A 14752-nucleotide genomic window follows, 5' to 3' on the forward strand; every position below is an offset into this window, starting at 1 on the left:
CGGGGCGCATGTGTGTGATCAAAGCTCATGCGTGGAAGGTTGGGTCGGCGCAAGGCGAACCAGTGGTAACAAAATGTGAAACCCACCACTGGCCTGGTGGTGCTTTAACCACTAGACTTGATTGATTGATTTCCCCAGGCTTATGATCCTGGGGGATTTCAATCTGCCTTCCATTGGCGAGACATCTGAATCAGCTCGGGAGTTCATGGCTTCCATGACGGCTATGGGCCTAACTCAGTTAATTCAAGACCCCACTCATAGTGGGGGACATGCTCGACCTGATTTTTGTCTCTGGGCAGTGGATGAATGATCTAGATTTAGGGGATATTTCTATCCAACCCTTGTCATGGTCGGATCATTTCCTCATCAGGCTTGACTTCCATACTGCTACCCCTCACTGCAGGGAGGTGGAACTGACTAGATGGTTCCGCCCCAGGCGCCTGATGGACCCTGAAAGGTTCCTGATGGAGCTTGGGACTTTTCCTGAATCCCTTGCTCACAACTGTACCGAAGCCCTAGTGGAAGCCTGGGATAGGGCGGCCACTGGGACTTTGGATCGTGTTGTGCCTTTGCGGCCTCTGACCCGGTGTCGATCCCGGGTAGCTCCCTGGTTTACCGAGGAGCTCCAGGAGATGAAACGCCGGAAAAGGCACCTAGAGAGTAGTTGGAGAGCCAGCCGGTCCGAATCTGATCGAACACTAGTAAGAATTCATATTAAATCCTACTTAGTGGCGATAAAAGCGGCAAAATGACAACATTTTTCCGCTCTCTGGGCGTCCGCAGATAACTGCCCAGCCGCCCTGTTTAGGGTGACCCGCTCCTTACTTAACCAAGGAGCTGGGAAAGACCCCTTGCAGGGTAGGGCTGAAGAATTTGTTCAGTATCTGCAGGATAAAATCGCTCAGATCCGGACAGGCTTGGACTCTGACTTGGGCTAGTCGACAGGGATGAATCTTATGGAGACCATCTGGGATGAGTTTGATCCTGTGACCCCCGAGGGCATGGATAGGATTATGGGGAGACTCAGTGTTGCCACTTGTGTGCTGGACCCGTGTCCCTCTTGGCTGGTCTCGGCTTCCCGGGAGGTGTCACGAGGCTGGTTCCAGGCGATTACCAACGCTTCGTTGAGAGAGGGGTTCTTTCCCACCGCCTTGAAGGAGGCAGTGGTGAGGCCCCTCCTTAAGAAGCCTTCCCTGGACCCAGCTTCTTTAGCCAACTATCATCCAGTCTCCAACCTTCGCTTTGTAGCGAAGATTGTTGAGAATGCGGTAGTATGTCAGCTCCCCCAGTCCTTGGATGAAGCTGTCTACCTGGATCCATTTCAGTCGGGTTTCAGGCCCGGATACAGCACGGAGACAGCATTGGTCGCGTTGGTCGATGATCTCTGGCGGGCCCGGGACAAGGGCTGTTCCTCTGTCCTGGTCCTATTAGACCTCTCAGCGGCTTTCGATAACATCGACCATGGTATCCTACTGCGACAACTCGAGGGGTTGGGAGTGGGGGGCACCGTTTACGGTGGTTCTCTTCCTACCTGTCGGATCAGTTGCAGTTTGTGTTGACTGGAGGACAGGGATCAACCCCGAGGCGCGTCACTTGTGGGGTGCCCCAGGGGTCAGTTCTCTCACCCCTCCTGTTCAACATATATATGAAACCACTGGGTGAGATCATCCGTGGTTTTGGGGTATGGTATCATCAATATGCTGATGATACCCAACTTTTCATCTCTACCCCAAACCACCCAAACGATGCCCTCGACGTGATGTCCCGATGCCTGGAAGCTGTGCGGATCTGGATGGGGAGGAACAGGCTCAAGCTCAATCCCTCCAAGACGGAGTGGCTGTGGTTTCCGTCATCCCGATTTGTGCATCTTGTTCCATCTTTGATGATAGGGGGAGAAATTTTAGCCCCCTCAGAGAGGGCCCTCAATCTGGGCGTCCTCCTGGATACGCGGCTTAGTTTAGAAGAACACCTGACAGCCGTGACCAGGAGAGCCTTTTACCAGGTTCACCTGGTACGTCAGTTGCTCCCCTTCCTGGATCGGGATGCGCTGTGCACAGTCACTCATGCCCTCGTCCTTTCTCGCCTGGACTACTGTAATGCTCTTTACATGGGGCTGCCCTTGAAGATCACCCGGAAGCTTCAACTGGTCCAGAATGCGGCTGCGCGGGTTGTCATGAGGGCACCCAGGTACTCCCACGTTACACCCCTTTTAGGCGGCCTGCACTGGTTGCCAGTTGTCTTCCGGGTGCAATTCAAGGTACTAATTATGACCTTTAAAGCACTCCATGGCTTAGGCCCAGGGTACCTGCGAGACCACCTACTGCCACCGGTAGCCTCCCATCGTCCAGTGCGATCCCACAGAGTTGGCCTCCTCAGGGTGCCGTCGGCCAGACAGTGTCGGCTAGTGACCCCCCAGGGGGAGAGCCTTCTCTGTGGGAGCGCCTTCCCTCTGGAATGAGCTGCCCTCGGAGCTTCGTATAATCCCCGACCTCCAGTCCTTCCGACGCGCCCTAAAAAGTTGGCTTTTCCAGCAAGCCAGCCTGGCCTGAACAAAACAAATTATTGATTACTGTTAATTTTAATTTTAATTCTTTTTAAAAAACTGGCATTGTCAATTTTAATTGGGTTTGGGATATTCTATTTAATTTTTTTTAACTTTTGTATTATGTGTTTCTTTTAATGTTGTACGCCGCCCTGAGTCCTTGGGAGAAGGGCAGCATATAAATTGAATAAACCTAAACCTATACTAAGCTGGCTACTGAGCAGCGATAATAAACATCTTTCTTCATTTGTTCTTCGGTATGTTGGTTTCTGTAACCAACCACTTCTACTGTGGCAACCATTTTGTAAACTGGGCATGCCCCAATGGCAGCCCTTTTCTAGTGACTACGTTTATAATGAGATTTTGGGCCCCATGAAGTTGGGACTACTTTTGAGACTATTAGACACGTAAAGAAATGGCAGTTTAAGTCTTTTCTTTGTTTTCCACTTGTATAAATACCATCAACATAAAATGGAGCTCACTCAGAAGCTGAAATACACCAAGTAAATGAGATGAAGAGTGTGTAGTAGAGCGGAGAGATAAGGGAAGAAGAGAGGGATAGGAGAGGGGGGGAAGAAGAGGAGAGAAAGAAGGGGTATAAAGTGGAGAGAGTAGGAGAGAGGAAAGGGAAGTAGAGAAGAGAAGGGCGACAGAAAGAAGAAAGGAGGTAGGGAGGAGGAGGAGAGAGGGAGAAGAAAGTGATGGATAAGGTACAAATATGTTGTATGGAGAGCAGAAGAACCAATAATTGATTTTGGGAGTTGATGGCAAGACGAATTGATGTAAACATTTAATAATATAATGCGATGTTGGCTATGTAATAATATACATGTGGTTGTATGTTATGAAAATGGAAAAATAAAAAAAAACTTTTACAAATATAAACAATAAAGTAAACTGGGCATACTCCAATGGCAGCCCTTTTCTAGTCACTGTGTTTATAATGAGGTTTCGGGCCCCATGAAGTTTGGACTACTTTTGGGACTATTAGACACGTAAAGAAATGGCAGTTTACGTCTTTTCTTTGTTTTTCACTTGTTTTTCACTCTTCTTGGAACCTCTTGTTTCAGGCATTGAGAACAAAAGCTTCGACTTTCAGTGAGAAATGGCAATCCGACATTTCTACCTCTATTCCCGTTTCCATTGTTGCAAAGAAGGAAAAGGCCTGAAATTGACACATCCTCCATGTTAAGTCGATGGTGACAGCAGCAACCCTTCCGTGATTGAACACCTTAGCCTGACATTGAAAATGTGCTCCAATTTCCTCATGTCAGAATCGCCGGAAGAGCCTGCTAAGGAATCTAGCGGGGGCAGAAGGCAAATCTATCAAGCAAGGGCTCTTTCTGCATACGCCACACCATCATTGTGAACCAGTTGAAACAATAGGGCGATTTCTCCTCTGTTGAAATTTGGAATGCAGTAAAATGGAGGTTCCTCTTACTGGGTGGGCCTCTAGTTAAGAGGAGAACGTGTGTGTATTTTGTGATGGATCCTTTGGGCTTTCATCTCAGGCCCCTCCCCAATCTTTGCAAACAAAATGTTTCCTTCTTATTACTTGTCAAAAAACATAACGCACTGAGGTAGTCCTTGATTTATGACCTTGGCCACAATTAGGACCAGAATTTCCATTGCTAAGCAAGGGTTTTATTAAGTGTAAAAGGTAAAGGTAAAGGTTCCCCTCACACATACCGTATTTCTCAGATTATAAAACGCACCATGATTTTGAAGAGGTAATTTTTTTTAAAAAAATGCACTCTGCAGGCTTACCAAACCCTCTGCAAGTCTCATTTTTTGCAAAAAGAAAAAAGAAAACCACACACAAAAAAACAGGGCATGCAGAGGCTTTGGGAGGCTTGTAGAGTGCTCCTGGGGGCTGGGGGGGGGGGCGCAAAATGAGCAAAAACAGTCTGTTTTTTGCTCGTTTTTGCCATCCCCAGCCCCCAGGGCGCACTTTGCAGGCCTCCCAAACCCTCTGCACATTCATTTTTGCGAAGGGGGCAGCATTTCGGTAGGCCAAAAATGCTGTATTCAGTCTATAAGGCACACCCAGATTTTCACATTTTGGGGGGGGGGGGGGAAGGTGTGTCTTATTCTCTGAAAAATATGGTATGTGCTAGTTGTTCCTGACTCTAGGGGGTGGTGCTCATCTCCATTTCAAAGCTAAGAGCCAGCACTGTCCAAAGATGTCTCCGTGGTTATGTGGCCAACATGACTAAACCAGGGGTGGTATTCCGCCAGTTCTGACAGGTTCTGTAGAACCAGTAGCGGAAATTTTGACAGTGGGAAGGGAATGGGGATTTTGCAGTATCCTTCCCCTGCCACGCCCCCAAAGCCATGCCCACATAACGAATTTTGAATCCCACCACTGGACTAAACAGCGAAGGGGCACGGAACACTGTTAACTTCCCACTAAAGGTGGTTCCTATTTTTCTACTTGCATTTTTTACGTCCTTTCAAATTGCTAGGGGGGGCAAAAGCTGGGACAAGTAACTGGAGCTCATTCCGTTACGCGGCACTAAGGATTCAAACCACCGAACTGCCGACTTTTCTGATGAACAAGCTCAGCGTCTTAGCCACCATGTCCCTCGTTAATTATTAATTATTAAGTGTCATGTTCAATTTCATAACCTTTTTTTTGCAACGGCTGTTCAGTAAATCATTACAGCTTTTAAGTGAAACATGTGGTCATTAAGCAGATCCAGTTTCCCCCAGTGACTTTACTTGTTGGAAGCCGGCTGGGAAGGTCACTGTTCTAGCTGAGAGAACACGGTCAGACAAACAGAGGTGAGCCAGGACTTCAAGTCAGCTAACAGTTTATTTCTAACAGGTTGCCTAACGTGGCACTTCACAATTCGCGCGTATTAGCTAACTGGCAATAGCTGAGCCCTGTTTGACAGCTCTTTATATACCCCAGCTGTCAAACAGGTAACCAATCAGTAACAAGGACACGCCCCCCTAGCCAAACGGACCAAAGAGGAAACTGTAGTACACAAATGGTCACAAATGGTGATCACATGACCCTGGGATGGTGCAATTGTTATAAATACATGCTGGTTGCCAAGTGCCCAAATTTTGACCACAGGAAGCTGCAACAGCCATAAGTGTGAGGGACAGTCGTAAGTCACCTTTTTCAGTGCCATTGTGACTTCGAATGGTTGCTAAACAAATGGCTGTAAGTTAAGGACTACCTGTAGACTTTTGTCATTGTTATTACAAGCAGGGCAAGGGTTATTTTGTCATCTCAGCCTCTCTTCAAAGTCACATCATTATCTAATGCAGGTGTCAGGGTTCCAAGTAACACCCCTAATGAAAGAAGACTGCGAGGCCTGAGTTTCCCCACAGTTCCATTTTATTAGAGATGTCATATAGGCTCATCTGGGAAAACCCGAATCTGAAAGCTTCCAGGTTTTAGCAATAGCAATAGCAGTTAGACTTATATACCGCTTCATAGGGCTTTCAGCCCTCTCTAAGCGGTTTACAGAGTCAGCATATTGCCCCCAACAATCCGGGTCCTCATTTTACCCACCTCGGAAGGATGGAAGGCTGAGTCAACCCTGAGCCGGTGAGATTTGAACAGCCGAACTGCAGAACTGCAGTCAGCTGAAGTAGCTTGCAGTGCTGCATTTAACCACTGCGCCACCTCGGCTTTTCCCTACCCAAGTCCCTGCTCATCACCCATATGTCCATCACATGGTCCAATCAAGCACCATGACAACTGCAGAGGCCTCCCAGTCACACCCCTCCAGGTGCAGGGCAAGATGTCCTTGACTCTCTGAGAAAGAACGTTATTTTGACTATATACCACCCATACACCATATAATCCCCCCTCCCTGATTCCCACAGCATTAATATGGCAGGCCTGATGGCCCAATGCAAAATATAGCTTCCAGACCTGACAGGAAGGGTTTCAAACTGGCAGCTCATGGGCTGGATGTGTCACACACAAGCCACGCCCACTCCAGCTCCGCAAAGGGGAAAAAAGTCGTGAAACGTCTCGCCATGGCAACGTAACCCCGCAAATTTGGCACCTATGTTTCTCTAATGTTTCTTCAGGAATTTTAGGTCAGTACAAGCAAATTGGCTCATGTTTGTTACCCTGAATGATAATCTTTTAACGTCTAATGTCTTATCCTTTTAATTATACTGTATTCAGTTTTTAAATTTTATTTTTGAACACCACTTTTGCATCTTGGAAACTAGGAACAAGGGCGCTGCACAGAAATATTTATATCATCCAGACTTACAGTAGAAGAATGGCGGGATGAAAACATTTACGATAAATAAATCAGTGGACAAATGGTGCGCTCGAAATCCAGCCCTAGAACAGGCCACGGTTTTATCTTTCCAGCGTTTGCAGAGTGATGATGACTCACAAGCAAGGTTTTATGTTCAGACGTAGGGCTCCATAAATCTGTTTTATATCTTGTGGTCCATAAGGCAATACAGAAAAACAACAGCCATCCAGATGCATTATTGTTACACTCCATGAAGATGGATAGAAGATGCTTTTGACATGAAGCGGTGAAGGGCGTTGGTCTTCTTATGGGGATTCTCACTAACTTCCAGTATTTGTCCTCAACATATTTTTTTTTAAATCTAGTGCTAAGCTATCCTGGCATCTTTCTGAAACATCTAAACCAGGGGTGGGCTTCAAAAAATTTAGCAATGGGTTCTCTGCCTGGTTGCTGGGTGGGTGTGGCCATGATGGGCGTGGCCTAGTCGGCCTCTTGCACCACAGCACGGGGGGGGGCGTTTTCCCCCTCCTTGGGCTCCAGAGGTTTTCCTTGAGCCTCCAGGAGGGCGAAAATGGCCTCCCGCATAATCCCCTTCCGGCGCTCCCTAAAAAGTTGGCTTTTTCAGCAACCTGGCCTGGCCTGATTAGAATAAATTAAATTATTAATTGTAAATTGTTAATTTTAATTTAACCCTAAATTTGATTCAAATTGTCAATTGAAGGTTATTGGATTTCCTATTTAATCTTTTTTAACTTTTGTCATATAAAAACACATATGTTGAGGACAAATATTGGAAGTATGTGTTTTTATGTTGTACGCCGCCCTGAGTCCTTTGGGAGAAGGGCGGCATATAAGTCCAATAAAACCAAACCAAACCAAGTTGCCAAGCATCTGAATCAGAGGTGAGATTCACTTACCTTCTCTACCGGTTCGCAAAGGTGAGCGTGCTCATCTGCGCATGCACACTGCCTTCTGCACATGCACAGTTCTCACGCATTATGTCGGGATGGGTGGGCGGAACCTCCGGCAGCTGCCACTACTGGTTCACCCAAACCGGAGAGAACTGACTGAATACCACCTCTGATCTGAATTTTGATGATGTGACCATTGGGATGCTGCAATGGTAGTGTGCAATGGTTGTGAAAAACTGTCATAAGTCACCTTCCCCCATGACCTGACAAATGCACGCAAGACAAAAGCGCGCCGACAAAACTGTGGCGCTAAAACCGTGACATAACACGGCGTCATCAACGCGGCGACAGCAGCGCGCCGACAGAAGTGCGATTTAAGTTAAGGTAAGGGTTAGGTTTAGGTTTAGGGTTAGGGTTAGGGTTAGGTTTAGAGTTAGGTTTAGGGTTAGGTTTAGGGTTAGGGTTAGGGTTAGGTTTAGAGTTAGGTTTAGGGTTAGGTTTAGGGTTAGGGTTAGGATTAGGTTTAGGGGTTTGCTTTAGGGTTAGGGTTAGGGTTAGGGTTAGGGTTAGGTTTACAGCGCGCTTCTGTCGCTGCGCTTCTGTGCTCATTTGTCGGTGCGCTTTAGAACTCGCGGTTTTGTCACCACGTTTTAGTCGGCCACGCTTTTGTCGTTCGTTCTTTTGTCGGTGAACCACTTTTCCCAATACCATTGTAACTTCGAATGGGCACTGAGTTGCCTTGAAGCTTGAGAACTTCCAGTAATCAGGGGAACCCACCAATTGGGAGCTGCATTAAGTGCAATATAGGCAGAGCCACATTGCCATCACCACAACCAAAACATAGGAAAGGTTAAAAAAAACCTGGAAAAACATTTCTTAAGCCAGTTTCATTTCTGGTCATTTTGGGTAGAGGAGACAAGCAGCTGAAGGCTGCAGCACCTCCATAAGTGTGCATGACTCTCTCATAAATTCTGATATCTTTTCCATTCAGATTTTAATTTCAGATCCATTGCATTAAATTAACCTTTCTATTACTACCCATGGGTGCACCCGGCAATTTGGATATGCCAGCCTCTACTTTGTTGTTGCTAGTTTTATTAAAATCCTGCTCCATCCAGCTGCCCTTTCCTAGTCAAACTGCTCTGCATTGTAAAATTCCCCAGCGTTGTTGTTTTTATGAAATGTTCTTTTGCAAAGTGAAATAGGAAAGGACCACAGGGGCAATAGGCCACAAAGAATCTGGGGGTGATGGTGGAAGAAGGCCCACCCTCTTCTGCAGAACAAGCCTGGCACTTACTCTCCAAGAACACTCTGCACATCCCTGCCTTATTTTTAAAGACCTAATTAAGAAGCCTTTGAGAAGTCTCCAATGAATTAAATACTGCAGAAGGGTTAATTAAGGGAGCTCCCTGCGGAATTGGTTAATAGTTGTGCCGGAACAGTGAAGATTTCAATTACACAAGTGTTCCTTTTCCCCAAATAACCCAAACGGGTCACTTCAGTGAAACCAGAGAGCCTTGGCTCATTCAAAAGGCTGTAGGGGAGGGGTTGGGGGGGGGGAGAAAAATATATAATGAGAAATGATATGAAAAAGAAAAATGAAGAAAAATGTGTTGGGAGAAACGGCCTTCTGGGTTCAGTTCCAAGTGGGGAGAAAGACACTGGAAACATGGAGACTGCTTGGAAAGATGTTTTAATGGTGGACAGGACCTCATGTGTTTTTGAGTCCTGGGCAACGAAAATGCATATGGGTGAGAGAGGGAGATAGATTTATACCCTCTCTTGGGCCTTGTCTTAGAGCTTCCTGTTCCTGTGTAAGAAATGTATCCTGATTGGTTGTCAGACTCCCATGGGACCATGCAGAGGTAACTTTGTAGGTTTGCTAGGTGATGTAATCTTCCCAGGTGCCATGTGGTGAGATGGGTAGAGGGCTAATCCTATCATGTCCTGAGGGCCATGCCTTAATCCCATCACCCTGGAGGTGAAGTGTGTGTGTCTGTGGGATCTGCAGGAAGCTGCTTTGTCTTTAAAACATGTTTCTCCTTTTCTCCTGCAGGGAAACATAATATTCTGCCTTTTTAATATTTCCTAGAATATTTCATTGTTCTTCCTACAAATGATAAGCTGGATGGTATTCATGCACAGCCCTTAGACAACAAGGCCTATCCTAAGGAAAGCCATGCTGAGCTCCAATTTTCAGTAGGATCGCAATGGCAGAGTTTACAAGCGGTGTTGAATCATGGTATCTAATAACTAAGGTTGTTTTGCAGCTTCATGTGTCTTGTGAATCTAAAAACCATGATTTGTGGACTCAACCAATGTGTCTTTTTTCATCAAACCATGGTTAAAACAAACATGGCTAAGAGTAATAGGAATCCAGCATCACACATTCCTATCTGGTTTATTTTGTAAACTCCATTATTGCAGTTTGAAAGTCATACTTTTGAACAGCATGGATGAACTTAAATAGTGTCTTTTTCTATATGATTAAACAAGCCATGATTTGGGCTAATGAACTGAATATATTTAAACCATATAGCTTTGCACAGCTTGTAAGTCTCCTTAAAACTAACAAAGTTAAAAGTTTAGCATGTTGCATGTGAATACATCCACTAAGTTTAGAACTGATTTTGTTAAGTAACAGAATAACAGAGTTGGAAAGAACCTTGGAGATATTCTGGTCCAACCCTCTGCTCAAGCAGGAAAGCCCCACATAGCTTCAGATAAATGGTTGTCCAATCTCTTCTTAAAAACTTTCGGTGCTGGAGCATTTATGAGTTCTGGAGGGAAGTTGTTCCACTGATTAATTGTTCTAACTGTCAGGAAATTCCTCCTTCGTTCTAGGTTGCTTCTCTCCTTGATTAGTGTATTCTGAAAATATTTCTTTTCTTTTCACTACCACTTCAGCACTGCTTTCTTCTTCCATCTACAACAGCTCACCAATTCTTCAAAGTTGTTTGATGCAATCCTAAACTTTGACAAGTTGACAAAAGTGATTTACAACTGGTGTTTGCACTTACAAGCTTTGCAGCATCCCCATGGTCACATGATCAAAATCCTGGAGCTGGGCAACCGACATGTATTTAGAATGGTTGCAGTGCCCCGAGATCATGTGATCATGACTTGCGACCTTCTGGCACGCAAGGTCAATGCGGGAAGCCTGATTCATTTAACAACCATGCAATTCACTTAACAACTACAGAGATTTACTTAACAGCCACGTCAAAACATGCAAAACCAGGCACAACTCATTTAACCACTGTCTTGCTTAGCAATGGAATTTCCAGCTGCAATTGTGGTCATAAATCAAGGACAGTACAGGTCATTTTGTAGGCTGACCTATAATGAGTACATGTTGATGAATTGGTCTCAAGGTAACAATCATGATGCCATTCCCCATTCATCAAAAAGTACAGCTACATTCTCCCATTAAGCAATATGTGAGCGTGGCCGAACGCATCTATCAAAGAGGATGAGTAAGTCCTCTGATACATATCATTTTGGTCTCTCCTTGTGGAGGCTACCCATAACAATATAGCCCAGTGCCTCTGGCACTTAATTAATTCCTGACTTGCCTCAGGTTCTTGGTTTAAAAAGCGACTTCTCTATTATTGTGACCTACATCTTCTTCTCTTCTTTTCCTCTTTTTATGTTGTATAATTAACAGGGCCACAGAATCTACTGTGCAGCATCTTAAACTCATATAGACTAAAACAGCCTGGGAACTAATCCATTGAAAAAAACCTAATTTATCCAAGCCCTTGGTAAACCAGGTGATGCCAGAGATAAAGGGAGGGAACAGCAGGTTTTTTTTTTCCCGGAGAAGGAAGCTTCTTCTGAATCCCTTCCCCTTAATACATACCTGTAATGAAACACCCGACTGACCTTGAGGAATGGGGGGAAAGGTTTCTCCTAGGAAACAATCCGATAAGATTTTCCAAGGCACCTGAGGGTAGAACGAGAAGCAATGGATGGAAACTAATCAAGGAGGAAGCAACTTAGAACTGAGGAGAAATTTCCTGACAGTTAGAACAATTAATCAGTGGAACAACTTGCCTCGAGAAGTTGTGAATGCCCCAACACTGGAAATCTTTAAGAAGATGTTGGATAGCCATTTGTCTGAAACGGTATAGGGTTTCCTGCGTAAGCAGGTGGTTGGACTAGAAGACCTCCAAGGTCCCTTCCAGCTCTGCTATTGTATTGTATTGAATTGTTATTGTAAGAGGGGTAGGAGCCCCCACTGGCTTAATGGTCAGAGAAAGAAACCTAGAAAAGACTCACACTAATGGACCAAGCAAAGTGGTAGAGATTTTTTACTCTCAGACTTTATAATGTTCTGTTAATGTAACTGTATAATAAAATGGATGTAGCTCATCTAGATGTGTTTCCTGTCTTTTAACTAGAATGTTGTGGTGGTGGCGGCTTTCCGTGAAATGGAAGCTCTTGAACTCAATGTCTTGAACTGACTGGTTATCTAACAGGTCTCCACTGAAGCTCTGCAGGCCAGGTTAGGTCTATGGCAGTGGTGGCATTCAATTTTTTTTACTACCGGTTCTGTGGGCGTAGCTTGGTGGGCATGGCAGGGCTTGGTGGGTGTGGCTTGGTGGGCATGGCAGGGGAAGGATATGTAAAATCTCCATTCCCTCCCACTCCAGGGGAAGGATACTGCAAAATCCCAATTTCCTCCCAGTCAGTTGGGACTCGGGAGGCAGAGAATAGATGGGGGCGGGGCCAGTCAGAGGTGGTATTTAGCTGTTCTCTGAACTACTCAAAATTTCTGCTACGGGTTCTCCAGAACTGGTTTGAACCTGCTGAATACCACCACTGGTCTATGGGTCAGAAGTTCTTGATCTGCAGTAAAGAAATGTGGCACACATTTTGACAGTAAAAAAGCTGTTGGGGCTCAAACTATGAGTCCCTCAATTTTCTTCAAAGTTGCTACACATCATGAGCCAGTGAGCCACAAAATTGCAGTTTGAGGTGTTCCCTCTACCTGGTAATTAGCCCCTAAGTCAGAGGTGGGTTGCTCCCAGTTTGGCCCAGATCGGGCGAACCAGTAGCAGCAGCGGCGGAAGGCTCCGCCCACCCACCCAGACACTTCTGCGCATGCAGAAGGTAGCACGCAAAACACCCTCTCAGCGAGCCGATAATAAACCAGTTAGGAATCCACCACTGGACTGCAGCCACTGGAACAGTTGTCAGAACTTTGTATCTGGGTTGTAACACCCTTTATCAAGGTCTGTCATAACTTTGAATGCTTGCTAAGCCACCATTCATAGCTTGAGGGCTACTTATATTTTAGAATCTATTTGGGAGTTCCACAACATAGACAGTCCTTGACTTATGACCACAATTGAGCACAATTGTCCTTAATTTATGACCAACATTTTTGTGGCTAAGCAAGACAGTTTTTGAGTTTTGCCCCATTTTAAACCTTTCTTGTTACGGTTGTTATGTGAATCATGGCAGATATTAAGTGACACTAAGTTTATTGATTCATAAAATGTAATGGCCACCCATCTTAGCACAGGGTAACACTAAGTCAGTGTTTCTCAACCTTGGTGACTTTCAGTCCTTTGGACTTCAACTCCCAGAATCCCCCAGCCAGCATAGCTGGCTGGGGCAATTCTGGGAGTTGAAGTCCATAGGACTGAAAGTCGCCAAGGTTGAGAAACACTGCACTAAGTTCTTAACAGGCATGGGTTTCAAATTGTTTTGCTACCGATTCTGTGGGTGTGGCTTATTTTGTGGACGTGGCTTGGAAAATTTATGTTTCAGATTGGAGATGGGAAATAAAATATGCTGTAAAACTTTATAAATAAAAAAAGGCCAAAGAAAGGAGCAACCTGAGCTGCACCGAGCTGAACGCAGGAGAGTTGGAGGGTCCGTTTTGTTTGCTGCCGGTGAGTAGCAGCCCAGCGAGCAATCCAGCAATCTGCAGTCTGTCGAGCACCATGCTCATGAGTAAACTGGCTCATGAGTAAACTGCAGATTAGAGGCAGCCGGCAGATCCTGGCATGCTCGCTTGCCCCCCCTCCCCCCCGAGCTCACAGGCAGCAAATGAAACTGCCGCCTCCTGCCTCCGTGCATCAAAGAGGCAGGGAGGCTTGATCCCACTTAGGAGGTGGTGGTTGTGAAGCCTCGGGGCTTCCTGAGCAGCCCATGCTGCTTACCTGTGTGCAGGCACTAGGAGGCAGTTGTGTGGATGCACGTGGCGAAGACGAGGCAGGGCGAGCGTATGAGCGTACTGATTAGGGGGCATGGCCAGCCAGCTATCACTACCGGTTCAGTGATTCATGCCCAATTACCACTACCAATTTTCCCGAACCGGGAGCAACCCACCTCTGGTTGTTAAGTGAACCTGGTTCCTCCATTGTCAGAAGGTCGCAAAAGGTGATCCCGTGATCCCAGAACACTGTGACCGTCATAAATACATGCTAATTGCCAAGCGTCTGAATTTTGATCACATGACCACGGGGATGCTTCAGCGGCGGTAAATGTGAAAAAGAGTGATAAGATTTTTTTTCATTGTATCTTCAAATGGTCACTAAACAAATGGTCGTTTAAGGGACTACAAAAGGACTACCTATAGAGTGCCCAGGAGCAAGGCAGAGAACCGTGGAAATGAATTAGGATTATCTTTTTAGAAACCATTACAAAAATAAAATGTGCAGAAATACGCTTTTAGATGAGGGAGAAGGGAAAAATATTAGGAAGGGATTCAGACTGGCTCTTCCCTGACTTCCTGGAGTATAAGAAAGGTGTGTGTGGGGGGGGGGGGAGGGCATAATCAGACTTGCCAGTTTCTGTTGCTGTACCCTATCTCAATAATATATTTTAGTTCTAGTCCAGAGGTGGGTTGCTGCTGGTTTGGCCAGGTTCGGCCAAACTGGTAGTGCCGGTGGCAGGAGGCTCCGCCCACCCACCCTGACACTTCTGTGCATGCGCAGAAGCTTCTGCCCATGTGCAGAAGTGTTGCATGCATGCATGCGTGCACCAGTGGTGGGTTTCAAAAATTGTTCGAACCTACTCTGTGGGTGTGGCCTCCTTTGTGGGAGTGGCTT

The 14752-nt window shown here is 45.9% G+C and overlaps 1 protein-coding gene across 1 annotated transcript in view; it reads left to right on the forward strand.

Annotated features, from left to right (window-relative positions):
• LOC116507965 (protein spinster homolog 3-like) overlaps nt 1–3984 on the forward strand; it is a 37427-nt gene extending 33443 nt beyond the window's left edge. Inside the window, exon 12 of the mRNA XM_032216395.1 lies at nt 3613–3984. Coding sequence (XP_032072286.1) covers nt 3613–3644 — 32 coding nt within the window. The 3' untranslated portion in view covers nt 3645–3984. The remainder of the gene's footprint in view (nt 1–3612) is intronic.
• Nucleotides 3985–14752: the final 10768 nt, after the last annotated feature.

The sequence above is a fragment of the Thamnophis elegans genome, chromosome 4 (assembly GCF_009769535.1).
Source record: "Thamnophis elegans isolate rThaEle1 chromosome 4, rThaEle1.pri, whole genome shotgun sequence".
Taxonomy (NCBI): domain Eukaryota; kingdom Metazoa; phylum Chordata; class Lepidosauria; order Squamata; family Colubridae; genus Thamnophis; species Thamnophis elegans.